This window comes from Cydia strobilella, chromosome 9, assembly GCF_947568885.1.
Source record: "Cydia strobilella chromosome 9, ilCydStro3.1, whole genome shotgun sequence".
NCBI classification, from domain to species: Eukaryota; Metazoa; Arthropoda; class Insecta; order Lepidoptera; family Tortricidae; genus Cydia; species Cydia strobilella.
Window position 1 is genome coordinate 9,812,307 of NC_086049.1, and position 27,258 is coordinate 9,839,564.

Here is a 27,258-nt window from a genome sequence, read left to right on the forward strand (position 1 = left end):
TATTCAACAGCTTATTTTTTTTTGTAGAATTTAAAAAATAAATTAAAGTAGGCACCTAAGTATAGCGAAATCATAGGAAGGGAAAGGCATGCACAATTTAAGCAATTGTAAATATCATAACATTGGCACGTATATCTCAGTCATATGTCATATAATACATTATTGTCAAAACGGGGACGCATGCCTCCTCCTTATTTTAAGTAAACGAGCTAGTGAGCCCGTTTATAACGTCTATGGCATAAAACCCTTTTTAAGGCATACTTTTGAATGGACTTTTGTAAGAAAATATTTAAAATTGATTACCAAAAATAACTGTATTGAATTTATCTTTAGTTTTTTATGAAACTGTCTAAATTGGAACGGCCTAAAAAGGGTTGAAGCTAACAGAAAAACAGGTTGTTAAAGAAAACAGGGCTTCGATTAAAGTTTCGGTACCTATTAAAGAGGTCATGTTTTGAAAAGAACAAATATTAAATTTATCCCAACTTTATCTATTTTCAAGCCTAAGGAAACACTTACCGAAATAAGTGGTTAAACCTTTATTTTAACAAGATACCTATTATATTATTAATTGTTTATATTTCTAGGGTCACTGCAATATTGTTAATAACCAGGGAAAAGTAGTAACTTGCGTGGGCCCCGGAAGCCAATTTGGAATGATCGAAATGCTTTTTGGATTACCGAAAGTAAGCAACATTTTAAAATATAAGATAAAATGTGGAAAGAGTACTATGGTAATTAATGTAAGTAATTATATTATTTACATACCAACATCAATACACTTTTAACTGGTCAGTTATTGGTGGATCTTTACAATATTTTACCACTGTGGATAATGGCACCTGTCTATTTTGTTCACCATTTAGTTTGATGTCATTGACTAAATTTTCGTCATCAATAACAGGACCATGGTACACAATAAATACAGTGTACCTATTGGGATAAATGCTTAGGTACATGGTATTTTTCGTTTCCCCACGAGAAACATTAGTACTTTTTACGTAGATACTCGTACAATACCGAATTGGAACCCTGGACCACGACGAAACTGTCCAGGGAGGACGTACTAACTTTGTCAATTTACATAGTTCCATGTTATCACAGGACACTATTTTGTGTTTGTTGTTTTTGTTAAGATAAAATGGAAGAAAGGCTGTCTCAAGATTTCCAAACAAATATAAAGTTTTTCTGGAAGTCCGTTCGTTTAGCCAGGGGTAACACCCAGAGTTCTGAGCTAAAGTCAATAAAAGACAAGAATGGAAGATTAGTGAATGAGGAAGAATGCATCTTAGAAAGATGGAAAGAGTATTTTGAAAGTTTGTTTGATAAAGAGGAGGCAAGCACGTCAATTTCGGAGTTGAATGAAAGCATTGAGAACGTGTCGGAGAACGAAGATAGTATTAGCATGGATGAAATTGTGAAAGCGTTGAAAGGAATGAAATCAGGAAAGGCTGCAGGATATGATAGAGTTTCTGTCGAGATGCTGAAAGCTGGACAAGGCATTGTAGCAAGTCAGTTGTACCGCCTTTTCAATATGTGCTTGAGAACCGGTCAAGTGCCCAGGGACTGGTGCAAGGCCGTCATTGTACCTCTTTACAAAGGAAAGGGATCACAACTGGATTGCAAAAACTACAGAGGCATTAGCTTACTCAGCGTCGTCGGCAAATTGTATGCAAAGATATTGATTGAAAGAGTAGTGAAAGAAACCGATGAGAAAGTATGGGATGCACAAGCGGGATTCCGAAAGGGTATGGGATGTACGGATCAAGTCTTTTCCTTGCGATGCATAGCCGAAAAGCATTTGGCTAAAGGTCAGAAGGTCTATTGCGCTTTCGTGGATTTGGAAAAGGCTTATGACAGAGTGGTGAGGAATGAACTTTGGTCGGTACTGTCGGTGTATGGATTGAGCGGCCGTCTCATTCAGGCACTGAAATCGCTCTATGAGGATTCCAGTGCTTGTGTGAGAGTAAACGGGTCGTACACTGAGTGGTTTAGCATCGAAAAGGGTGTTAGGCAGGGATGTGTAGCGTCACCGTGGCTGTTTAATCTGTTCATGGACAGTAGTTTGCATGATTTGAGAAATGATGAATGTGGGCTGAGAATGAGTGGGTTACCCGTCAAATGTCTTCTTTACGCTGATGACCTGGTATTGCTAGCGTCATCGGGTGAAGAGTTGCAGGAGATGGTAACTAGAATGCTTGGATCTTTTGAAAGGAAAGGAATGAAAATTAATGTAAGTAAGACGAAAGTAATGGTATTTGAAAAGGAAGAATATATGACAAACTGTGAAATTTTGATTGGTCAAGAAAGAGTAGAACAAGTGAAAGAGTTTGTGTATCTGGGAACCTTATTCACTAGGGACGGTAAGCATGATAAAGATATTGAAAGGAGAGTGAGTGCTGGAAATCGCGTGAATGGGGCACTTAATGCTTTTATGAGCAGCCAGAAGGTGTCGCAAAAGGCACGGTTGGCTGTGCATAGAGGGGTGCTGGTGCCTACACTTATGTATGGTAGCGAAAGTTGGGTATGGCAGAAGAGGCATCAGAGCCAAGTGAATGCAGTGGAAATGAGAGCGTTGAGAAGTGTGTGTGGTGTGAGATTACAAGATAGAATTAGGAACAGTGTGATAAGGGAAAAGTGTGGACTGAACGAAGATGTAGTGACAAAAATTGAGAAAGGTATGTTGAGATGGTTTGGACACGTGGAAAGAATGAGTGAAAGAAGGCTAACAAAGAGAGTGTATAAGGGAGAGGTAGAAACGGGAGTTGGAAGGGGCAGACCTCGGCGGACTTTCTCTGATCAGATCGGGGAAATCCTGAAGAAAGGCCAGGTCAAGAGCACCCTAAACCGGCGAGCGTGTATGAGGAATGTTATGAAAGTGAAGGAAGCGAAAGAGGTATGTCAGGATCGCAGCAAGTGGAAATCCGTGGTCTCTGCCTACCCCTCCGGGAAATAGGCGTGATTATATGTATGTATGTATGTATGTACTATTTTGTCGAGTATAGTTAACATAATTTAATCCCATTGTTCACTACACGCCCAGGTGTACACCGTGTTGACGTCGACTAACTGCATATTGCTGCACATGGAGTACAGTGCGTTGGTGCAGTGCTGGGGCACGTTCCCCGACATCAGCGCTCCCATTATGAAGGTGATTCATGCGAGATAAGGCTGTAGTCTGTTAGTGAGAGAGCGTTAGAGACCGAAGTTTGATGAGCGCGGTGTCCCTGACTCACGGGTTAGCAATCCACAACCCACAACATAAATACAATACTGTGTTAAAGATTGATTGATTGATTGATTGATTGTAATAGTTACTTATTATTCATACAATTGAAAGTTTTTCAGAAAACATATGTCCAAACGGGATATCTCGTCAGTTTTACTAGTTAATCGTTTTAATAAATGACATTTAATACACTTATCTGATTGTATCTGGACTTAAGTACAAAAAAATCGTTTCGGACGACGTGATAGTTGTAATATAATTAATGATAATCCGACTGACTTAAGAAGGTAACTGATTGCTAATAATATCATAATATGTATGGAAACGGAGCCTTCTTAAATTTGTCTAGTAGATTTTACAACACGGACTGGCGGGCGCCGGCGCCCCACCGATCGCCTGCCGGGGCCCGGCCGGCCCGCCAGCGGCAGGGTCGAGGCGCGGCAGGCAGTATGACAGATATTAGACTTTTACTAACTGTTTTAACAATTAAACTGACTCGACTGAGTCGACGAAACTGAGTCCACTGAATACTGACTCTAAAACTGTATTAAGACCTAATTGTAACGTATTCTGGCAAATAAACATTTCTCTCTATTTCTATTTAGCATTTGATTAATATGAAAGTTTCCTCGTAAGTGTGTTGAAAAACGTCGTATGAAACGCGTGTGCATTGGTCATTACACACATCGCTCACTTACAGCTCGCGCGCACAATATCGGCTCGTATGTAATACTAAATAATACCAACGCGCAATTTTCACGCAGCAATTTTTTAAAATAATTTGAGAATAACAAACTACATAATAAAATTAGAAACAAAATAAATTCCTCGCTTATTATGTATCACAAACAGCTATTTAACACTTTTCGTTGTAGAATAGAATAGAATAAGATTTTATTCGTAAGCACAAACAAACAAGACATTACATAATATAAAAGAAAACATAAAATAAGATTAAAGTGCCACGAAATGGCCTCATATAAGCATGTTGCTGGTGACTTCCAGCGCTGATCTTCCGATGAGACCATCAGATGAGAAGAATCACGGAAGGTAACAGACAAGAAGAAAAGATAATAAAATAACATACAATGAACAAATAGTACATAGTTATGTACATCATATTTTTCAAAAACTCCAGCATTTTGTGTTGTTTATTAATCTATCCTATTTTGTAACTTTGTATTGTTGATTAAATTATGTTTAACGTTAATGCTTTTCAGGTTTTAGAGGATCCGGAAATCCGAAGCGCAGCGGTTCAATATGAAGTTGCTCAACCCATGGTAGGCCGTATAGACGTCAAAACAAATCGAATTGCGGTAAGACATAATTTCTGTGGGTAATGCAAAATACGATACTTGTTATTCCGTTGCCAAAAAGAAAGAAATATACAAACTGGCAGTTACATTGCTTTGCAAGCCAACGCGCAGGACCGTTTATGACTTGTTGGTTCGGAATTTGTATAGGTATTATGCGGTACTTTCTCAGCTCCCTTACATTACATCTACAGTAATCAGGTAGTAATTCATCATAATCATCTGAGGCACTAAAGCCGCGGTAGGGCCTTAGCCTGGTCAAGCAAATCTCTCCAGTCCGATCTATTTGTGGCTTTCCTTCTCCAACTTTTCACTCCTAAGGTCCTGATGTCCTGGTATACGCCGTCCATTACGTCCAACCATCTGAGCTTGGGCTTTCCTTTTCCTCTGCGGCCCTCCGGTCGGCCTTCTAGAAGGCGTTTGGGTAAGGTAGTAATTACCTACTGATAGTTACTGATGTCACGCCAGTTCCTAACCAACAAGTCAGGGAAAGGCACGCAATAAAATTCACTTCGTACCAAAATGATGCTCATTTGAAGAATTTGTGTGGTACTTTTTCTTGCTGGGGATTCAGGCATAGCTTTTCACCGTTACGGGTATAAATCAAAGTCAAGAAGTTATAAAATGTGGTCGGAGATTCTAGTATGCGTATTCTAAAATATCAGTGCCTTCAAAGTAGTTTTAAAGCATTTGCAGACCGGCGTTCGTCGCAAGCAGTGCAGCGTAGGTTAAATCGAACGCCGATTTTTCGACCGTCGAGTCCGATTTGCGGCGTTCGATTATGTAGGGATGGCTGCCGGCAAAAAACGCTAGTGTGCATAGACTTAAAAACCTGGTACGCAAAATTTGTTCTCCTTACAGCAAGAGATAAAAGAGAGTTTCGTCGCCATAAGCGGCCGCGAGGAGAGAGCCCACTACACGAAGACCTTCGAAAAGTTAGGGGTTATGAGGTAAATATTAAAAGACTGTTTGTACATAACTACGGGCGCAAATATACTTAAACAATACGGGTCTCTGAAATAATGGTAGAAGTGTGAGTTTACCCTTCCAGCTTTTTTATTAGCCGATTCGAGTGGCCTATTGCTGAGCAACGGCCTCCCTCCGTGATTACCACGACTCCTAGTTTAAATAGTGTTTCCTCGGTCCAGTTGTTAAGTAAGGTGTCCACCTCCAGGTCATTCTGTCATAGCACTTAATTTAACTTTTTTATAATGTGGTCTGTAGACCACCGGAGCCATAGTACATATGGCTCCCGTTCTCAGTATTTTCATTCCTATCTTTTGAGTCCCATCAAACCTCATGCGAAAAGTGTACGTGAGCAATATTGACACTTTGTGTAATGAGTAATGAGCCACTTAGAGATACGCAGCGAAATTAAACTATGGTGGTCAAGCACAAAAATCAGTTTTCTGCTTTCTCCGATTGAATGGTTTTCTTTAAAAAAAAAACAACATTTTTTAGGCACTAATATTGTTATTCGTGAACAACAACATCATAACATAGTCGATAAGTCGACATATTGTGTCCAACAAACAAATACTAGGACGTAGCAATGGCGTACGTAAGGAACCCATTTCAAGAGACTTTATCACTGCAAGTTGGTTGTTGCTCTACAGTTTAACTGAATGAGTTCTTCACATCCTGGCACTATGACTATCTGGGAAAGATCCCTATTTAGCGATTAGGAATGCAAAATATTGGTTACTGTAGTATTTTCACAAAGCTTGGCTACGGTCCGTTACGGTGACAGCTGTTATATCAATACGATTTTGCGAGATTTAGCGTTTTAAGGTTATAATGTAAATTATATTGAGATGACAGCTGTCACCGTACCCAAGCTATGAAAAATATTAAAGCGTTTAGGACATATCTACATTCAATACAGAAACAGAGTATAGTACCTACTACCTACAGCTTTTTTCTATTCACAGGTTTTTAAGGTTTATCATAGTACCAGGAAGCATTACACCTTACGGGATGTTTCTGAAGGTCTGGTGCATTGTGAGATCCCTCCTGGCCGTATATTATCTGATTACTGTACCTTATTGCATAGCGGTAAGTACAACGTTGAATCGTCAGTTGACAACCGAAGCTCACTAAGCGACCCCACACCCCGGCGTGTCCCGGCCTTAGAGTTTCGACGTCTAGTCAGCGCTATGGAGAATAGTGTAGCTGCGCAGTTGCGCCAACGTTGCTTAGAGTAGGGTAGCAGCTTGAGTTGACTAGACGCCGAAACTGTTTCTCTATGACCTCTATGTAATAAAACACAGCATGTATCTTAGTGTCGATTAAGTAAGATGCGTGATTTTCAATAATAGTCGCAGATCTGCTTCACTCTTAATATAGTAAACTGAGAGCAGTTAAATTTAAGTATTTAATAAACATGGTGCATTCATTGTTACGGTGTTTACAGAATACTATAACTCTTACAAGCACAACAAGTGCGAACGACCTATCTAAATTCAATGTTGTTATTTTCTCATTCGAGAATAGTCCCACAGGATACATAAATTCCGGAAACCAGCTATTAGCATTCGTAACATTGCTCAAATGAAGAAAAAGTTACACAATGAATTATTTCCAGTTACAACAACAAACAAATATAAATAAAGTCCGTGTATCAGTCTGTACATTTGAACTTTTTTATTGCATCGCATCCTCGTGGAGTATGCCAGCGGGTTCAAATCAAATGGAATGGTTAACGAAAGTTTATATTTGGTTGAGGTTTGAAGTAAGCACCCACATTGCACGCATCAGACGTATAGCAACATACTTTGGTACGCCTTGTATAGATCCTCATCACTCTAATTAGTCAAACAAAGTCGTTAACAGGGTTTAAGAATAAAAATACTACTCTAAACTTGTTTTCAGGTATCTTACAGTAAATTTGGTACCCATGAGGTTTATTACCAGGACCTTTTGCTGTATGTTGACATGGCGATAATGGCATATGTGGCTTATTACGATGAGCGATCTCTTCTAGTCACTCATCCTTTGAATACGATATTACGATACCTAAAACATGGATTTGTTTTGGATGCTTTCATCTGTTTTCCTTTATCCCGTTTTGTAAGTTAATGTCTCTTTTATTTAGGTAACTAAGGTAAACCTTGTAAATTCACTTACGGTGCGATGTAAAATAATCAAGAGTTGAGGTAAATACAGCCCTATATCTTAACTGAGACAATCAGTTTGTTAGTGGAGCGATGGTTTTATAGTATAAACTTATAAGATTAGCTAAGCCTAGTTTATATATTTCTTGTTTTGAACACACTACGTTAATCAGTGAACATAGGTATATCTTCGAAGCTGAAACTGCGTAATATGTCACATGCTAATCTAATGTTATGCTTGCGTTTTGTCCATATTTATATAATATGTTGTTTTTGTAGCTAATGTTTAGTATGTAAGGGTGTATTTAATACTGCTTCTTATTCCAGGTAAGCCTTATAAATGATCAAGCAGATTTAGATAAGTTTCGTTTGAACAAATTGTTGCAGGTATGACTACGAGTACCTTTTTATTTATATTATAAGTCCAAAATGCATTGGGTTTAAATCCTACTAAAAACACCTAAACGCGGAACGATGCCCTTGCAGGACTATTTGCCCGTTTGATAAACTATACTAATCGTTACAATTTCAGCTAACCAGAATAGTGGCTGCAGTGAATTACTGGGAAGAAGACATAATGCAGACTAACCAATTGATATTTTTACTAAAATTTTTGCCAGCGGCATTGACGATTGTGAATTTTGCATCTGCATTTTCTTTTATCTCGTTTTGTAGGCCCTACCTTCCAAATGGGACAGATTATATCATGGCTAATTGTTCACGGGTTATTGTTATGCATGGCTCGAACCATAACATTGGAGGTAAATGCAGATTAATCTCTAATAATATAACGGGTTCATAAAGGATCTAGATGGAGGTCTCAATATAATATTTCATTTTTCTTTTATACTCATACTTAGTATATTATCATTACTTGTACAATTTTAAAACACCCGAAGAAAATAAAACAGAGCCATCTAGTAAGCTGAATTCTATAGACATAACATCTCGATAGACAACACTTTCGATTAAAAAGAACTGCCTTCAAATCGTTTTATCCGTTGCGGAACAACGATGCGACAGACAGACACACACCTCTTTTTTCCGTCGGGGATTAATAAATAAATAGGCGGTAAGTATCGCATGTATCGCCATTTGTATAAGTAGAAACAAAGCGTGCAAATTCGTCAAGACATGCTAAATTCAATTTTAATCCGGTAAATTACACTCGACAACTATACGTCTACGTTTACTTAAATACAATTGATCTTAAGTGTAGTTATGAGAAAATAATATGGACGTGGTAATTGTTTTTTCTGGAATAATCCTTAAACATACCAATAAGAAAATACTCATAAGGACACCTTCTTTAAAGATTCTGTTCTTTCTTAGTCGTTCAATTTTTTATTGGATTTGATCACAAATCAGCAAATCATACACGTGGCATGCAAAGCGTGCATTTTGTATTAACATTGATATAAGTGAAATAAATGAACGTTATTTAATAATCATTATTCTCGTAAATAGTAAGCTCAATAAGGCTTACTACGTGTAGACGACCCATGACATTATTATTCTCAATATACCCATACCCATTAATATCTCTTTGGATTTTACTGAGAGAAATTCCCCTTTGCATTGCTAAGCGCCAAGTACCAGGTCATTAGTTTATCTTGGCTCATTTAGCTGTGCTGTAGCTGAACTAAGTAATAGTTAACAACTCGCTCGCTCGCAATAACCGGCATTGGATTCATTACTGCGTTGCTATTCTCGGATTGATTCTCGAGGTATTTATTCTACTAGGTACCTACCCTACGAATCGTTTTGTCGACACGTCTACAAAACTACTGTAGTACAGTCATCAGATATGTCGGAGTGGCCAAGGCGCTCACAAATATCTGAACAGGCCTCGATATTTGTCAATTTCAGTAAACAACTTTATCATGTACCTTCAACTTCTAGTAAACAACTTTATCATGTATCATGTACCACGTTGTCATGGTTACTCCAAAATTGTTTCAAGTGACTGTTCTTAGGAACTTACACGATGCGTATGCAGCTTGTATGCAGACATGTCGACATGTCGTGCGCACATAGAGAGTGGAGAGTAGAGACTCAAACGATTTCCGTACTACGGACTACGGCGTGTCCGCCCTGTAAAAACAGTGTACGGTTAGCGCATTATTAACTAATACAATAGGTATTAGATTAATATCCGAAAATTGACTTTCAGAATGGCCTTTGATACGAAATGAATCAGTTGAATAGTAACCTATGTCTTTTGAATTTAAATTAAAAGAAAATGTAATACACCGCTATTAGTTAGAACCGCTATTATTATTAGTTATGTATTTCTGTATTTAGTTACATCTTTCTTTAAAATTTTAGGTGCGATAACGGAGTATGTCAAAGTGTTCTTTCACAGTTTCAAAACCTTTGTCGGTTAGTATGAATTTGCTAATGCAAATTTAACCATAGTAAAATATAAGTAATTTAGTAGAAGTAGGTATATCACTTGACTTTTTTATGGGGTTGAAACTCATGTGCGTTTATTCAAGGCCACGCAATTTTGTATTTAGCTTCACATGGTGCATCGTGCACTATTACTTTGTGCATAGGATTAAATTTTAACACGCGTGAAATAAATACATTTTTGTGTGTGATAGTAAGGTTTTTGACACAAAAATAATAAATCTATTGAAACGAAAGGTCTTAAATTAACTTCGTACGCAGATACACATATGTAATATGTATCTACGTGTGATCCTGTATTAATACACAGATTTGTTCGCGAATAAATCCCATTTAAACGGTGCGAGAATTGGTATGCAATTTTCGTCACATTGGTGTGTTTGATCTATCGATTTAATTCAGTGTGTCTCAGTAGTCTACCTATGTAAAGAAAATTGCATATTATGTCTCGCACCGTCTAAGTGGGCCATCCGCGATGTCCAATTCAATTTTGTATCAACCGCAAGGAACACCCAGTGTACGATGACTTATAGACTGATTGGTTTTAGGATGCGGATGCACGCCAACTATGTCTGTGAATACGACGGACGCCCTAATCTCTACAACGCTTGCAATCTTAGCTATCTTGTATTTTGCCTTTATGTGCGGATATGTCGCGTCCGCTCGCTCCTCAATGGGCACCGCCTTACTTGATCACATAGTGAGTGTCAAAAAGTTGCATTTCACTTCTATAATAAAATCCCTAACTTCGCCTTTAAAGGTCTTAATTCCGCTCTATGCCTAGTAAAAAAATGCATTATAAAAATTGTAAGTACTGTTTTTATTTTCTAACATATTGAATAACCAAACACAAGTGACTATTTTTATTTCAGGAAAAAACTTCAGACTTGGCGAACTTCTTATACCAAGAAAACGTCGATCTAATGCTAACAGCAAGAACGTTAAAATACTTCGATTATTTGTGGCGACGCACCAACGGAAGCAATCCTCAGGTTAACTGGTTTATGAATACTTCATACTTCTGACGTGCCCGCAAAATGCCTCCTCGAGTGCGATGTATGCTCATAAGACCCATGCCAGTTATTGCACTTTTGAATTTGGTACTTTCTATTATTTTTATAAGAGAGATTCAAACCCTGAATTTAATTTGTACACGTACAAGTACTACAAGTAGGCCGGGGCTTATGAGGTTAAAGTATGGATGTTATTTGTCTAGCAAATATGCCGGCGACTCAACTCTGCATTAATGGAAGACACTCTCGTCTTCATGTACGAGCGGACCCTACGCGAGGTCCCACTCTTCAGCAAAGTGGATCGCTCCTTCATCAGAGTCATCACTCAACACCTCAACGAAATGTACTTCCTAAAGGCCGAAACCGTCATACAATGCAAGGATGTACAACCCTATATTTACATTATTTATCGGGGCAAGGTAAGGAAGCTTGAATTGCGGGTTCGCCATTTGTTACATTTTTTGAAGGAAGGTAGGTATTACGTGGTATTACCGTTCCATAAATATCCATAATATGTGGATATAATATTTTTCAGGTTGACGTTATGAATTCTTATAATGAAATGATCTCTTGTATGGGACCAGGCGGAATGTTTGGGAATTTTACTGGGGTAAGGAATGTCTTAAAAGATAAATTTCATATTATTACTATGATTGCATGTCTTTCCAGCGCTGGTGGCCTAGCGGTAAGAGCGTGCGACTTGCAATCCGGAGGTCGTGGGTTCAAACCCCGGCTCGTACCAATGAGTTTTTCGGAACTTATGTACGAAATATCATTTGATATAATTTACCAGTCGCTTTTCGGTGAAGGAAAACATCGTGAGGAAACCGAGCTAATCCCAACAAGGCCTAGTTTCCCCTCTGGGTTGGAAGGTCAGATTGCAGTCGCTTTCGTAAAAACTAGTGCCTACGCCAATTCTTGGGATTAGTTGCCAGGCGGACCCCAGGCTCCCATGAGCCGTGGCAAAAAAAAAATGCCGGGATAACGCTTAGGAATTGAGATTGCATGTCTTTCCAAACTTGAAAAATGACAGTTATCACTGTTATCAGAATAAACAATAATTTTGTGGCAACAGCATCCAATATCGTGTTCCGAAGTGTCAATTTACGCAAGCCGGAGCCTTGATTTGCTCGTTATCCCGAGCCAGACGTTCTTCAACCTGGTGAAGTACTATCCCAAGATACAGGAACCCTTGAACAAGGCGTTCGAAACGTCGAAAGACTACATTCTGCCAATCAATGTGAACATCGCAGATGATTCTGACTCAGGTACAGATTCGACTTAATGTTAGAGCGAGAGAAAATTTGACTTGTATCATCAATATCTTCAGTAAAATTGTTCTTTGTCCTTCGGAGGACCGGCCCGGGTCCGCGAGTTTTTCATATTTGTGAAATTTATTTTGTATACTTAAGTATTAAAATGTATTATTTGTTTAGGTACCTAAAGCTGACTTGTGACAAATTCCGTGATATATTGGCTGTGATACAAGATTTGCGATGTCACTAACGGTCAATTAACAATGTGGAATTTGGTTTTTGAATTCTGTTTACGACAAAGAAATATATGACTAATTAAATTTGGAATAGGATATTAGTGCGGTATATCTACTAATCAATGAAGGATCTAAACAAAAACCAAACATACTTGTAAAATAAACAGTGAAATACAGAAGTAAAAGTTCCAAGCAATAATATTTTGAATGCTGTGAGGTCTATATTCATTTTATTGCGAATTCATTAACATAATATATTCATCTCATGTTCTGTTTACAGAAGGGTCAGTAAACGATGATGCATTCTCTATGGAATCTAAATTCAGCTCTATCTGCACGACCGATGACAGTCATTATGACATGCCTGAATACTCAGGTACTTAAAACACAATAAAATATTAAAATTTAGGCGCGCGACCCGCGGTGCCTTCTTTTTGTGTATCGCCACGCGTTTGCTCCAATTTTGCGCGCTGTAGCAATCTATACATGAAAAGTGCGAACACGCCTAAAATAATAAAAATAAGCTTGCTGCATATGATGCGTTTTAACTGCGAATCTCTCATACCGGGCGGAATCGGAGCATACCTTTCTAGTAGTAGTAGTCACAGAAATTTGTAGATTATTACCAGGCATCGTAAACTGCGAGCGAAATCCATTGAAATGACGTACTTTGACTTGACTAAGTAACAACCCTAGTACTTCAATGGACTTCGCTCGCAGTTTACGATGCCTGATTATTACATTATTAAAACATGCGGTCGTCCGACCGGATGTGGATCATCCATCCATCAGATATGGCATATAATCATCATATTGAATTGCGGATGTGGATCATCCATCCATCAGATATGGAATATAATCATCATATTGAACCTCCAAATTCCATTACGTGCGCTATGCTTCCGACTCAAGAGAGTTGTGCCTTATAGCAGGTGCGTCTCACTCCGCGATTTCGTCGCGTCGCTACAAGTACCTGCGGCCGCCTCAATTTTGAGGTTTTTCCGTAGTAATTGCCGTGTACCGCCACGGAACGCACGCCTGCACGCGCTTGCGCCGGCTTGCGCGTAGTAGACGCGTTTTATTAGGGAGTGAATCTTCTGTACCTAGTACTATTATATATTCTGTGTTTATAGGTATAAGTGTCCTACTTAAATTAATCTGTTTTAATCCATTGGTCGCTTTTTTTACTTTATCGTGAACGTACGTATAATGTTCCCATGAAACATTATACGTTTTACATTAGGATAAAGTTTTTAATACGGTAACAGTAATGTAAAAAAGACTGTATAATTATAATCTTATACGTTTAGGTCCTCTGCTTTATCGTGACGGTAAAACGTGGACGTCCACGGCAAAGTATTAAAGCGCTCATTCGTTCCCAGTGGCTGTCCAATTTTTGCATCATTTGACAAGAAATTACTACAATGACGTAGTTCACTTGCTAATATGATTATAAGTTCAGCCTATTCAATCTAGTATAGAGTATAGGTACTTGAAATTTCTTATGAAATTAATATGTATTTGTTTGTACGCAGCTGTTACGACATTAAGAACCGCCCACTCACAGTCTAACTTGAGCCAGACGAAGTCGGTGGGCACGATGAGCGCGTTTTCTGTACAGAGCCAAAAAAACATATACAATTTGTTCAGGCCGGGCACTTGGATGTATTTGGTGAATATTTAGCTTTATACTTATTTACATACTAGCGACCCGTCCCGGCTTCGTACGGGTTACACAAACAAATTATATACATTCCTAAACCTTGAGTTTATCGCGAACATACATACATAAAAACAGACAGACGCGGCGGGGGACTTTGTTTTATAAGGTGTAGTGGTAGTTTTGGCTAAGCTCTTCTTCTAACGCGGGCATTTTGTTCGCATGTTTCTTAACCTTTCGTATGCTTAGGAGCAGATCTGCTCCATATATATATATATATATATATATATATATATATACATATTCAACTTAAACATGAAATGCTATTGATATGGCAATTTTTTGACATGCGCATACAAATTAAATTAAATTAAATTAATAAATTGTGAGCTGTACAAACTCTTATATTATTATGTTTATCTCTTTGGATTGGATAAATAACATTGTACAGTATTTTTATTTTATTCATAGAAGACGATATTTGTGAATAATCGGTTTTAGATCATATTAAATATCTAACTACTGAGTGTAGGTATAAATACGAGGGCGGTTTGATAAGTCCCCGTTTTCAGGGTTTTTTTTTTCAAGGTAGAAAAATAAATTTACTAGATTTCTACTCCATCATTTTTTAGCTCTATATATTTATTTTTTGCCAACGGTATTCCGGTTTCAGCAAGTCGCCCAAAATATACGATTTCTGAAAGTCCTGAAAAAAGACCTCTATAGCAGCAATTACCTCTACGTTAAATGCTTTTTCCGCCATGCCACTTTTTCAGTTTGGAAGTTTAAAATTGTTTAAAATAATCGTTTAGAGCTAGATCTGTAGAATAGAGTGGGTGCGCCATCAATTCATAACGTTCTTTCTTTTAATTTTGCTGTTACTAGTCGAGAGCAATGAGCTGGTTTGGCTGTTCCTAGGGAGTAAATGCGGCAGCCGTCTTGTCGATACTTTTTTCATACCTTATTTTATATCTAAAATGTTTTGTACCCCCTTGATAATATAACATTGACAAAATGTCAAAGATTTCCTGAAAATTTATTTGGCAGTCAGATTTTTTTGCAATTTCCTCTGAAGTCACCCCAAGAGGCCGACCAGGTTGGTCCTCATCAAAAACAGATGTACTGCCACGCTTAAATTCGTTAAACTACATATTCTGAGGGTTTTTATGGAAGAAAAACAGGCGTTGTAAACAATCCGCAACCTTAAACTCTTCTATCGTCATACGTTTTTTCTTTCTAAAAACATGAACCGAACCACGGACTGATACTGTTCTTTCTTCATACTTGCAAATATAAACCACTTACCTTTGATAGCGTTCAAGGAAGAAAAAACAAAAGAGCGCTATTTTTTTTCTTCTTCATCTTTTAAGGCTTGTGAAAGGTGCCTTTCAAATATGGAAAATACATTTTTGACCAGTGACATAGACAATATGGTAAAACGGGTAGGTACTTAGTAAACCGCCCTCGTAGCATTTGATAAGATAAACGTCGGTGCTTAACAGCCTAGTTCTAGTAGTTTATTGCAAAGAGTATAATAGTATGTATAGGTATGTTTATTGCTTGTAATTAAAAGTGGCAACTGAGACAGTGTCCAGCTGAGACATTTACGTCACTGTACTTACAGTATAAACGTGATGGTTATTCACGTTTCGATTAGAGGCTGGCGACACCATTTAGTCCAAAATGGCTCGCGTTCATCATTGTCAGGAGGCCGATTATCTTTTAAGCCTTTACACTCACTCGGCTACTTTCCTCTTTTAAATAATTATACGTACCCGAAACCGGCTAAAGAAATAAAATATGAGTATTTTGCCGGAGATTTGTAACTTGGCATTAATTTAGGCGGTGATAAAAAACGCTAGCTGACTTATTGTTTTCAATTAGGCATGTACTTTTTTTTATAACATAGCGTTATAAATGTTATAATTAAAATTATATGAGTTTTACAATGTATTTCATTAAATTGCTATTCTAATGACAGATTTTATAAATCATCAACATAATAATATTAATTAGCTTGAAACTATTGTTGTATATATTTATTTTATCTAATAACATAAAGTTTATTACGATAAAGGTCAGATCAGGGTCTCCGTCTCCGGCGTGTCTTCGTCGGTCGGAGTGGACCCCAAGGGGACCCGCAGGACTCTCAGCTCTGGCTTGCCTTCATTGGCCCTCCAGACGGGAGTCGTACGGGCTATATGCTCCAGGGGTGGAAGTGTTAAAGGGCATAACGCCGCGAGTAACTTCGGAGAAAGCGCAGCACACCTCTCGACACCCCTGAACCGCTCACGTCGGTGTTGCGCCTGGCCGTCTTTATGATGGCGCATCAGGTGCCCATCTAACGAGTGGCGAGTCACCGCCTGCCTCGATAACTTGTGCAAGCAATGTTATGGTAGGTGTCTTAAACCATAGACCAGTATTCTGTCCATATTCTCTACAATAGCTTCCAATGCCTGCTGAAACCGGTTCAAGGGTATTTATTGATGTACCCGTGAATGGGTTTCAGCAGGCGTTCTACATGACATCAAATCTCTCCAAACGGCCTCTACGTGTTGGATCTATATCCCCACGCACGCCTTATAAATGACCGGGCTCGAAAGACCCGAGAGTTTTAAAACGGAGATACACTTAATAATATAAGTCCGCCGGTTCCTCTCTGCGGTTAGGTTTTTTTTATAATATGTTTACATGTATTTTGTAGAAATTTTTGTATTTTACTTTTATATCCATATTATAATAACCTAGTCTAAGATGAAAGATAAATAAAGTTAATAATATCTATATATCTGTATGTATTATTGATTAGTTCATTTTAGATTGGGGAGGCCTTCACCCGATAAGGGGTTCTTGTCCACCACAAATAATTAATATTTTGTTGTATTACAATAAATTACATAATATGTGAAAATGTACTTAACAATAACAATAAATAAATCAAATTGACATACCTAAAATCAGTACTTATAAATAAATGCTTGGAAAAACTGACTTATTTTGTTGTAATGTAATGTAACGAATTGGACTTGAAATAAAAAGGATTTTTTTATTTTTTATTTCTTTATCTGTATATCAGTATGTATTACTAATTAGTTCATTTTAGATTCCATCAAATCTCAATAGTCCTTACATCCTATATTATACCCAATACTAGTGTTTGCTGCCTCTGCGTGCGTTCCATGACACGGGCAAGGGTTAACATCCTCTTAATGTCCCTTAAGTGTAAAAGGCCTCTACTTGTTGACTTCGGCGCATGCCTCCCAAATGTCCGGATCAAAAATTTATATAAGGTCATAAATTAGTTCAAGCAGAATAGTGCGGCGGTTTTTGGTCTAGAAGTCTTCTAGAAATCGATTTTCGCTCATGTCACGCACTGATACTCTGCGACGACATGAGCGAGAAGTAACCTGAAGCCTGTTCGGCCAAGCCACTAGTAGTTCTGAAGTCGCGTTTGTGGCGTCCATAATGACGTGATAGCGAGTCTCTTAATACCTCCTGAATACTAGTCACGTAGTCAGAAAGTGAGATTTATGCTTTTATTTTCGCTATGGATGGGATAAGCGCGACCCACAGAAAAGTGGTAAATCTGTGTCTAATTATGTACTAGGTATGCAGTTACAAAAGTTTTAGTCAGTTTTATAATTTGATTTTTTTACAGATGGGAGGCTATTTGACAAGTTTCATGGCAACGGCGAATTACGTGATGGTTCTCTACAGCATTACTACGCTAAACGACTGCTATGGTATTATGTGGGCGCTGGCATTTTTCGACATTTATTTCTATCTGACCATGTACTTGACTATGCATGAGGTAATTTTTTTTAGTTATAAATCTACTTTATATTAGGATTATAAGGGAGTGTGACACTGGAATGTGAAATGTGTGGTGCGAAAATATTAACATATCTTAAACAAATTTGGATGAGAAAGCCTGCGGTGCCAGCATGGTTGCATTTTTATCACCTGTCACTATGACTGTCACTGTCGCACTTACATACTTGTTAGAACGTGACAGGCATGGTGACAGGCGATAAAAATGCTACCGTGCTAACCCCGCAGGGATACACCAGGAGACGAATGTCAGGCGACATGCGTCGGCGACAAGGCAAGCCAATTCGAGCGATTTCCTTTAACATATCTGGCAACATCGCGCGATTTAAGTCGATAATAGGGACGTCAGGCGAAGTCGTGCGACTTCGCAAAACTTCGCCTGACATACTGGAGATCGCACGACTTATGACACACATTGACGACATGCCACGCCATGACGCTATTGCCAGACATGTCAAGCGAAATTCGGTAACGTTGCGCCACTTCTCCCGGCGTCGTTGGCGACACGTGTCGCGGGACATATGTCGCCTAGTGTATATCTGACTGAATGGCATACTTACTACATAGGTATAGTTTATAACCTAAATAAAAATTAATAATTTTATTTATAAAGAAAATCTTAAAAAATAATAATATTTAGTTACATGTAAAAAATCCGCAACGCAGGCTTCGTCAGGTGGCTACAAATGCAAATCAGCAACATGCTTACCTAAATTGACATATAACATACACTTTATTCGTTAGGTGCAAACTGGATGCAACAGGAGTTATTTGTAAATGTGGGAGTACTCATGGGAGGGTGGAGGATTTACAAAAATTCACAACATCTTCATGTTGTCTTATAGCAGATTAATTTGATTGAATTGTTACTTTTTCAGGGGTACGCAAGCAAGCGTGGCGAAATGATCATGGACGCTAGCAAGTGCCGTAGAAACTACTACAGACATACAATATTGTTCTACTCAGATCTGTTCGTAAACTTCCCATTCATGCTCTTCGGATTTTGTTTTCCGTAAGTCGACTGGATTTAGTGCTACTTAACATTTTTAATGTCCTAACTAAACCAGCAATATCGGACAAAATTTGTTGCGTCTTTAGTTAACATATGTCAATTGGTCAAAAATTCGTGTTGCATCCTAAAGGTGAGAAGGTGTATAGATGCAAACGAAAGGCAAATATATAAATATATATTTTCTCAGCCCAAATCCGTTTAAAATTAAAATGCAGGTATGTTAATTGGGTACAAATATACATTTTGTTAAAGCCGTAGATGTACTCTACAAAATTGCATGGACATTCATTGATGAAAGAGCCCTCACTTTTGCAGGTGGATGTACTTATAGTATATTTCAAGAATTATATTTGTACAGCCAAATAATTTAATTTCCTACCCATTTTGTACTTTGTCATAGTGCACAGTGACAGTGAATAGTACGAGGTCTCTAGCGACTTTCATATTGATTGTTACTGTGACAACGTACGAAATGGGTCGGAAATTAATGGGTCATAGAATTGATAATTTCATGATGTTACAATCATTACATGAATTGACCGGTTGGCCACATCATGAAAAAGTCAAACCTAACCTAACCATGTCATGAAGTGATCAATCCATTTCATGAGATGATCAAATTCTATGATTTGGCCACGACATATAATATACATAAGTCGCACAAGCGTAATGCAATGCTACTCATTGAGTACCTACAAGGTGTCGTGCTACCTATGTCTATAAACTATTTATGAATGTTACTAAACTTGATAAAAAACCCATTTTATAACCACACATTTAGTTTCAAATACTCTATCATCATAATAAAATTGTACTTCCAGTCTCTAGCATATTTGTAACAACTTTTCCCTCGCAGAGACTAGTCAAAGTACCTATTCCCGTGAAGCGTGCAAGGTATTTTTGAACGCTCTATCCTGGATTTTATTTCCTGTAACTGGTTTTTTAACAATGAAGTTTCCGTTCGAGGTTTTTTTCCGCAAACATATGCTCGTTATTTCCTTTTGCTTCGACGAGTGTAAAAATTTAATAACGTAATACCTACGCCGAATTCTCGTTAATTTCTTTCAATAACATATTACCAGAGCTTATTTTATTACCAACTGCAGATCATAAATTATGGGTAATTATTTTAAATTAATATATTTTAGTGTTAACTAATAACGACGACGTCGGGGATAGGGCGAAGTGGAAGCGAAAGATTCGGAAAGCTGACCCATCACCATGTGGGATATATAGCTTGTAATAGAGAGAGAGTGTTAACTATTAACGATTAACATTTGTGTGGTTTTCAAGCAAAAGGTACCACATTGTCGCTTGCCATAAGGACGCGCTGATACGTTATTCGTATAAAGCTACAAGCAAATTTCGTTCTTATGATAAGCGACAATGTAGTAGCTTTTACTTGAAAACGTCACATTTTAGTTACAGTAAAACTATGAAGGCGATGCATTACCTGAGAGCAAACAAGTTGTTCCGAATCAAATACTTGTTTGAGTTTTATAACAAGTCATCAGTTGTTCTTACAAATAACCTTACTACTTTACAGGTTTGTTACTGCCTTGCATACTCGTATTGATTTTTAAGTTAGTTTTTACCAGGTTTCATTTAACTTACCCTTGTTATTTAGTATGTTACGAAGCGCCACTTGCACCATCGGGTTAAGCGGTTAAACCGTTCACCCAGTATTAAATTGTACTGGTAACCATGGTAACTAGGTTTAACCCGTTAACCCCGGGTTAGTGGAATGGTGCAAGTGGCGATAAGTATATGTGAGTCAAATATTGAAAGCTAAATTACAACCGTTTCCTGATGTTGTATTGGGCACAAATTTTGTAAATTTTTGAAAAATATAGCAGCAGCTGAAACGAAATTACAGTCAGCGTTAAAGGCTTGTGGTCGAAGAAAGCATACAACTTGACATTTATGTAGCTTGTGTAAGTCAGAAAAGAAATAGAAGGGGAAGCAACGAGTTGCAATAAAACTGCCAATAGATACCTAAACAATATTATTATCTCCATAAAATTCTCGAAAATAGTTGCTTTCAAAGTATGTTGCTAGGAATTATAGTTTTCAAATTATGTGAAGTGCACGTTTTGACAAGTTATTTTGTTCTGTCATACATCAATATTGGCAACCTGAGTAACATAAACCAAGCCAGAAAGGCTTTATATCTCAAGAAACAGGCCATGGAAGGGCTAAGACTATAAAAGAGCACTAAATGTATATTTATAGTACTTCCCTTGACAAAAAAAGCTATTTTTGCTGGGCCGATGTCTCTCACGTCACCTAAAAATACACGCGAACCGAGCACTCAGGCACTCTTTCAAAAAAACGATAAATGATGTCATAGATAAGTGTGTGTGTGTGCAGGCGGTGATGACAGTGCACGCGGTGGTGTTCTTCGTGCACACCTTCACGTGCCTATGGCTCATTGTAATCATCGCCGTGCAACCCATCTGCACCGTGCGGACGATCAAGACGCACTTTCTTGAAGAGTAACTGTGTTTTACATTTATTTCCTTTTGGTATTTAGAATAAGCATAAGCATTTTGACGTTTACAGCTAACATAGAGGTAAGTATGAATAGTAGAAGAGGTATAATGTCTAAGAAAATGCAGACAGCTTGAATAGATTAATAGTAGATTGTGTCAAAAGGGAGCCATCAAAACTTAATATACTTTATACTTATCTATACTAATATTATAAATGCGAATGTGTGTCTGTCTGTCTGTTACCTCTTCACGCTTAAACCGATTTAGTTGAAATTTGGTATAGACATAGTTTGAGTCCCGGGGAAGGACATAGGGTAGTTTTTATCCCAGAAGTCATCCTTGAAGTGGGTTTAAGGAAGTTTGTATGGCGAATCGATAAAAAGCAGATTGGATAAAAAATAAGCTACCCAAATAATAACTCCAAGTCGCGTGTAAAAGCTAGTATTACATATTTACGGCGTGGGCCGTTGAATTCTGAGCGTAGGGAGGGATTCAAGTGTTAACGCCCAAGGTGGATTTTTTTTGCATCCGTGTGACACATAATGCTTCACATCACCTATGATTAAAATGTTTGTTTCAAAATATTATTTAACTTGAAAAATCGCATGCGCGTAATGAACAGAAAAGTGTCACATTGATCCCTCCTAAGAGGGAAGAAAACGGCCGTTTCCGAATAAGTAATGTGATTTTTTTTTTCACATTACTATCTTACCGTCTCACATATTTTTAGTTGGTCCCTTAAATAAATTGTACGTTCTGATTGTCAAAAGTTGACTTTCACAATTCAGTTACAACAAACCATATGGCGCCATCTACTACTGCTGTCAAACTCGGAAGTTAAATTTTTTGTACACTTTATACCTCTTCTACAATCAATAACTGTTTGTAGCTGAATTACAACGTGTACCTAAATCTCTGCAGAAACTGTTAACTTGTGTAGAAACACACGGTATCGCTTTCAGTACGAATGAAAAGAAGGTCAATTATAGAAGTCATTAAAAGCTACCGATTTGACCCCCAAATATGTTCAGCGTATTTCTATTCTAACCAATAGGCACAGTAACGGCCAAAATATATCACCTTCAGGTTTTTTCGGCAAACCTTTTTAGGTTTCCAATGAAAAAACCTAGCTCTTTAGCCCCTTTTGCTTGTGTGAGTAATGTCTATTGATAGACGTTCCATATTTGCAATTTGTAATATGACGTTCGCAGATTCATTCATTTCATTATTTACTTCGCTAAGAAGTTTTATGAACAAATCCCATTATCGATGTTGCGGTCCATTGAAAATAAGGGCAAAAATACGTACACTAAATTCGCCTTTAGTACATACTCGTAACTTCGCCTTGACTAACATTAAATCATAATTTCAGTATAACTTGTATCATGGCCGTTTAGTACTTAATTCAACATTTAGTAAAAAACATGACTAGGCGAAGTTGAGGACGGGTGGAGAAGTCAGGTTATTTTACAATTTTATTTTTTACCTTGAAGCTTATTTTACGCAGCTTTGTTTATTCATTGTGAATCAACGGATATCTTTTCCTTGGTAAAATGGATATGTTAATATTTTACTTCCTGGGCAAAGTTGAGCACCGGTTGGTGAAGTTAGTGTTCCCTACAGTATCTATCAGAACTATTTAGTTTCGCCAACTCTTATTTTCAATGAATTCTAACATGAATAAATTTATTTTTCATAAAGATTAAAGAGAAGTAGTTGTCAATGCTTAGTAATCTATTTACCGCGTTTTTGTAAACTGTACACAACTACATGCAAGAAGGGCTTCAGCTAAGTTTTTTACCTGACCCCCTATAGTTGACAACGGACTGTATAATTTTAAGGGTGCATTCCTGAGCTAAAATTAAGTAACTTTCTCAAAGAAACCGGGATTCTAATTAACCCCATTTTGGAGATAATCAATGATTTATTTTTATCTAAAAACAAGTGGTTACACTTTCCTTAGCTGAGAGGTAATTTTATAGTCAAACTTAATATCGAATCAAACACAAATACAGAAAAAGTTAATTACATAACTTCTGAAAACAAGAAATATGTATTGTTTCGGCTAGAACTCAAATAAACTTCGTTAAATTTAACAATAGTTTGTCAGTAAGATAATCTATTATTCTCGTTTGTTTGTATCGTTAGTCGGGTTTTGCTTCAGATACAGAGAGTCTACGAGCTGTGTGTTATTGCTTTAGACTCATACCGTCATTCCGGTCAATTGACACTAACCGTTAAACATTCAAAACTTTTAAATAAAACTTTGTTGTGTTGGTAATCAGCATCAAATCTCCCTTAAGGAGGGATTAAGGAAATCGCGGTCCGTTGCATCGCTTAAGGGGCAGTTAAGGAAACTGTGGCTGGATCAGAATTAACTGTTTGTGACTATGGATGTATATTTATTATATATAACGTTGGTATTATATATATTTGTTATACTGTTACTTCAAAATTTTATTATTAATATTTTAGGCGTGCAGATTATCAACACAGATTGTTTATAATCAGAATTACTTAATATTTAAAATAACCTTTTTATTTCGAAAATAATTTCGTACATGAGTGAAAGGCGGTACAAGAGGGGGTGGAAATGTGTAAAGGTAATTAAATAAAAAGTTAGTGCGCAAAAGTCCACAAACATAAAATCATCGGACAGTGGCTTCGCCACCTACTACCTTATTTTTGTAGAGAAACGCCAACCAAAGTGTGGGACTACACGACGTCTTTCTACGTGATGGCGACCTTGCTGACCGCTACGGGGGGCGACGAGTATCTGGTCAACGACTTGACTCCCGAGATAATTCAGAACATTTGTCTGCTCTCTGGGAAGGTGCTGGCAGCTGTGGTAGTCGCAACTTCTATGCAGGTAAATATTCGCAACTGCTATCCATAATACGATATTTTCCTTTGTAACAGTCATCCTGCTGACCACTACTACAGGTCATATAATATTTATTTTTGACCGTTTTACCCTTAATTACATTATTTACTTACAAAACCCAACTTATTTATAGTCCAAACTTAACCATTTAGACTAGGCTAATTGCTTTAACTCCAAAAACGAAACATGTTTACCTAACTTTTAAATCTAGGTTACGTTTTCAAAAGAACATACATTAACTAAATACGAAAAGGCAACGGGAGAACTTATGGACGTACTTAAAAATCAAGGCCTTTCAGGTAAACGATTCACTTAACGACTTATTTTTAATCCAGCTGGTAATCGTTTACCAGTACCTTACAGGATTTATTAGAAGCTAATTAAAAAAAAAATTCTATCATTTAAGATTATCAATCCCAAAAATTGTGGAAATATGTCAAACAACTTTGGGTGACAGAGCGTGGACGACAGGTACTAACCAATAATATTTAAATAAAAAGTTTCGTTACTTGTCGCGGTAATAATGCCAACATTCATGTTTGATCAAACAGTTGCCAGCTCTCTTAGCTCAGACCCCGTACGTGAGGCGGTGCGACCTTATGTCGGCAATGTTTGGCCAACATTTGAGGAACTGCTACGTTTTCGCCGACACGGGGGAGTCTTTTCTTCGTCAGCTCACCGTGGCCATGGATTACACAATATTCTTCCCCGGTAAATCCCCAGTTAATTAAGCTTTTGTTTCATTAAAAAAAGATTTAAGAGAAAAACGCGAGGGACTTCGTTTTTAATTGTCTTCGTCCTCATTTTATACGTAAATAACTCATTAGATTTTAGCTAAAGAGAGTTGAGTAATTTCATCATTGTTTCTTCGTTAATTTTAAGGTCAAGGGAATTGTAAATAGATTGCGCGGGATTGTATTTGTTTTAACCAAATTTTTAAGTTAAGTGTTCCTAATCACAGGGCTTTTGTAAGTTCAAACTCGACATAATAAATACTGTTAAAATAAACGTATACTTATATGTAGATAGGTATTGCCAGCATTGCAATTCATGACCAGCGTAGCTATATTTCGTAGAACGAGTAGGTATATTAAATGTATGTTTTAGGTAACTACATAGTAGTAGCAGGTGACAGCGACGCCCGCATGCACTGGGTGTCCTCCGGCACTGTGTCCGTGGTGTCCGTGCGCCCTGACCTGACGGAAACCACGCATGAACTATTAGGAGCCGGAGACGTGTTCGGGATTCTGCAGGGATTGCACCGTGGCATTATTCACTGCTTCTCCTACAGAGCTGAGACCAAGGTGAGAGTGAGTTTCTTTATGAACCTTGAGCTTATAATAATTCTAGTATAATAACACCATTAGGAACTTTTAGCTGAGATCGGTAGACATCCAAAAATAATAAAATAATCTTTTGCTTTCGGTGCCAAAAGTGCCAATCGTTTTGTGTTGTCAAACATTTAATAATACCATCATAATACAAACAACGATTGCGAAGCGAATGAAGCGAAGCTCTCTCCTCTTTTTTGTTGATATAAACTATCAACGGTTATGTTATTGTAGTAAATTTGTACAGGACTGAATTGAAGATGGTACAATCGGGCCTCGAAATTGACAGATCTTTTTATTGATACTCTACGCTACCGAAAATCTACACAAAAGGTTGTCAGATAATGGAACGCAATAATGGTGGATGGAATGCAATCAAGGCACAAATTAGAAGTATGATTTGTGTCAAGGCGAAATTTTATTTTTATTGATTGTTTGTTATCAAATATCAAGTTGCTATTTGATATAGTTTCTTTGTATGATCTAATGGTCAAGAATGATTAATAGTTATACATTATATCTGTGTAATAGCTCTTGCCCGCGACTTCGTCTGCGTGGAGTTAATAATTTGCGTAGCTTATTATTACACAATCTGCTGTTTATCGATTCCCATACAAACTTCAACCCCCCCCTTTCACCCTTCCTCCTCATCCTTTAAAGGATGATTTCTGGGATAAAAACTACCCTATGTCCTTCTCTGGGACTCAAACTATCTCTATACCAAATTTCAACTAAATCGGTTTAGCGGTTTAAGCTTAAAGAGGTAACAGACAGACAGACAGACAGACACACTTTCGGATTTATAATATTATAGTATGGAATGGAAGTATAGAACTTGAATTTTGTGTTCTGTGTGTTCTTGAATTGTGTGTAAATTATAAATATACTTCTTTTCAGGTAAGCATTTTGACGCTGTCACTGGACTCCTGGATCCACATATTGCCGTACTTCCCGGATGCGCAAAATAGTATTACAAACAGATCTAACATTCTGTTCGCTCGTATTACTAACTAAATTGTAATAAAATGCGGTAATGTAACCACGTACCGATAAGCAAAATGGCTGTAAGTCATTGTGGGCACACAAAAAAAAAACAGGATTTACCTACTTGATTTTAGATAGTAGAAGTAGAAGGTAGAAGATATTTCTACATAACCTTTAGTATATATGTATACTAATGTACTAATTTTGAGTGCTGTCATTTGTGTCTAAGATTTATATGGTAAAGTTATGTTATAAGTAGCTGATGCGGCAATAATTTTAGTGTTACAAATAAAGAATATGTGTAACTAATTAGTGTAATATTATTACTAAATACAATTCCTAGTAGGTATTTATGAATCTTTGTTGGTGCATCACTTTTGCCTCACTATAATCGATGATAAGTTGCACCGGTCTTATACCATTAGTTACTCTTGATTGCCTTTACAAGTCCTTCCACGATACAACCCTTAATGACGTGATAAAAATTATGTC

The 27,258-nt window shown here is 37.5% G+C and overlaps 1 protein-coding gene across 1 annotated transcript in view; it reads left to right on the top strand.

Moving 5' to 3' along the window:
• Positions 1 to 26,800, top strand: part of LOC134744250 (uncharacterized) — a 48,444-nt gene extending 21,644 nt beyond the window's left edge. The window contains exons 22-47 of the mRNA XM_063677999.1: positions 588 to 686; positions 3,044 to 3,151; positions 4,450 to 4,545; positions 5,404 to 5,492; positions 6,474 to 6,597; positions 7,414 to 7,611; positions 7,983 to 8,042; positions 8,188 to 8,416; positions 9,984 to 10,037; positions 10,616 to 10,767; positions 10,940 to 11,059; positions 11,284 to 11,499; positions 11,616 to 11,690; positions 12,156 to 12,348; positions 12,853 to 12,948; positions 14,108 to 14,244; positions 17,891 to 18,043; positions 18,942 to 19,075; positions 20,498 to 20,621; positions 21,446 to 21,570; positions 24,259 to 24,436; positions 24,663 to 24,750; positions 24,858 to 24,922; positions 25,003 to 25,162; positions 25,559 to 25,755; positions 26,680 to 26,800. Of these exons, the coding sequence (XP_063534069.1) occupies positions 588 to 686; positions 3,044 to 3,151; positions 4,450 to 4,545; positions 5,404 to 5,492; positions 6,474 to 6,597; positions 7,414 to 7,611; positions 7,983 to 8,042; positions 8,188 to 8,416; positions 9,984 to 10,037; positions 10,616 to 10,767; positions 10,940 to 11,059; positions 11,284 to 11,499; positions 11,616 to 11,690; positions 12,156 to 12,348; positions 12,853 to 12,948; positions 14,108 to 14,244; positions 17,891 to 18,043; positions 18,942 to 19,075; positions 20,498 to 20,621; positions 21,446 to 21,570; positions 24,259 to 24,436; positions 24,663 to 24,750; positions 24,858 to 24,922; positions 25,003 to 25,162; positions 25,559 to 25,755; positions 26,680 to 26,796 (3,387 nt within the window). The 3' untranslated portion in view covers positions 26,797 to 26,800. The remainder of the gene's footprint in view (positions 1 to 587; positions 687 to 3,043; positions 3,152 to 4,449; positions 4,546 to 5,403; positions 5,493 to 6,473; positions 6,598 to 7,413; positions 7,612 to 7,982; positions 8,043 to 8,187; positions 8,417 to 9,983; positions 10,038 to 10,615; positions 10,768 to 10,939; positions 11,060 to 11,283; positions 11,500 to 11,615; positions 11,691 to 12,155; positions 12,349 to 12,852; positions 12,949 to 14,107; positions 14,245 to 17,890; positions 18,044 to 18,941; positions 19,076 to 20,497; positions 20,622 to 21,445; positions 21,571 to 24,258; positions 24,437 to 24,662; positions 24,751 to 24,857; positions 24,923 to 25,002; positions 25,163 to 25,558; positions 25,756 to 26,679) is intronic.
• Positions 26,801 to 27,258: the final 458 nt, after the last annotated feature.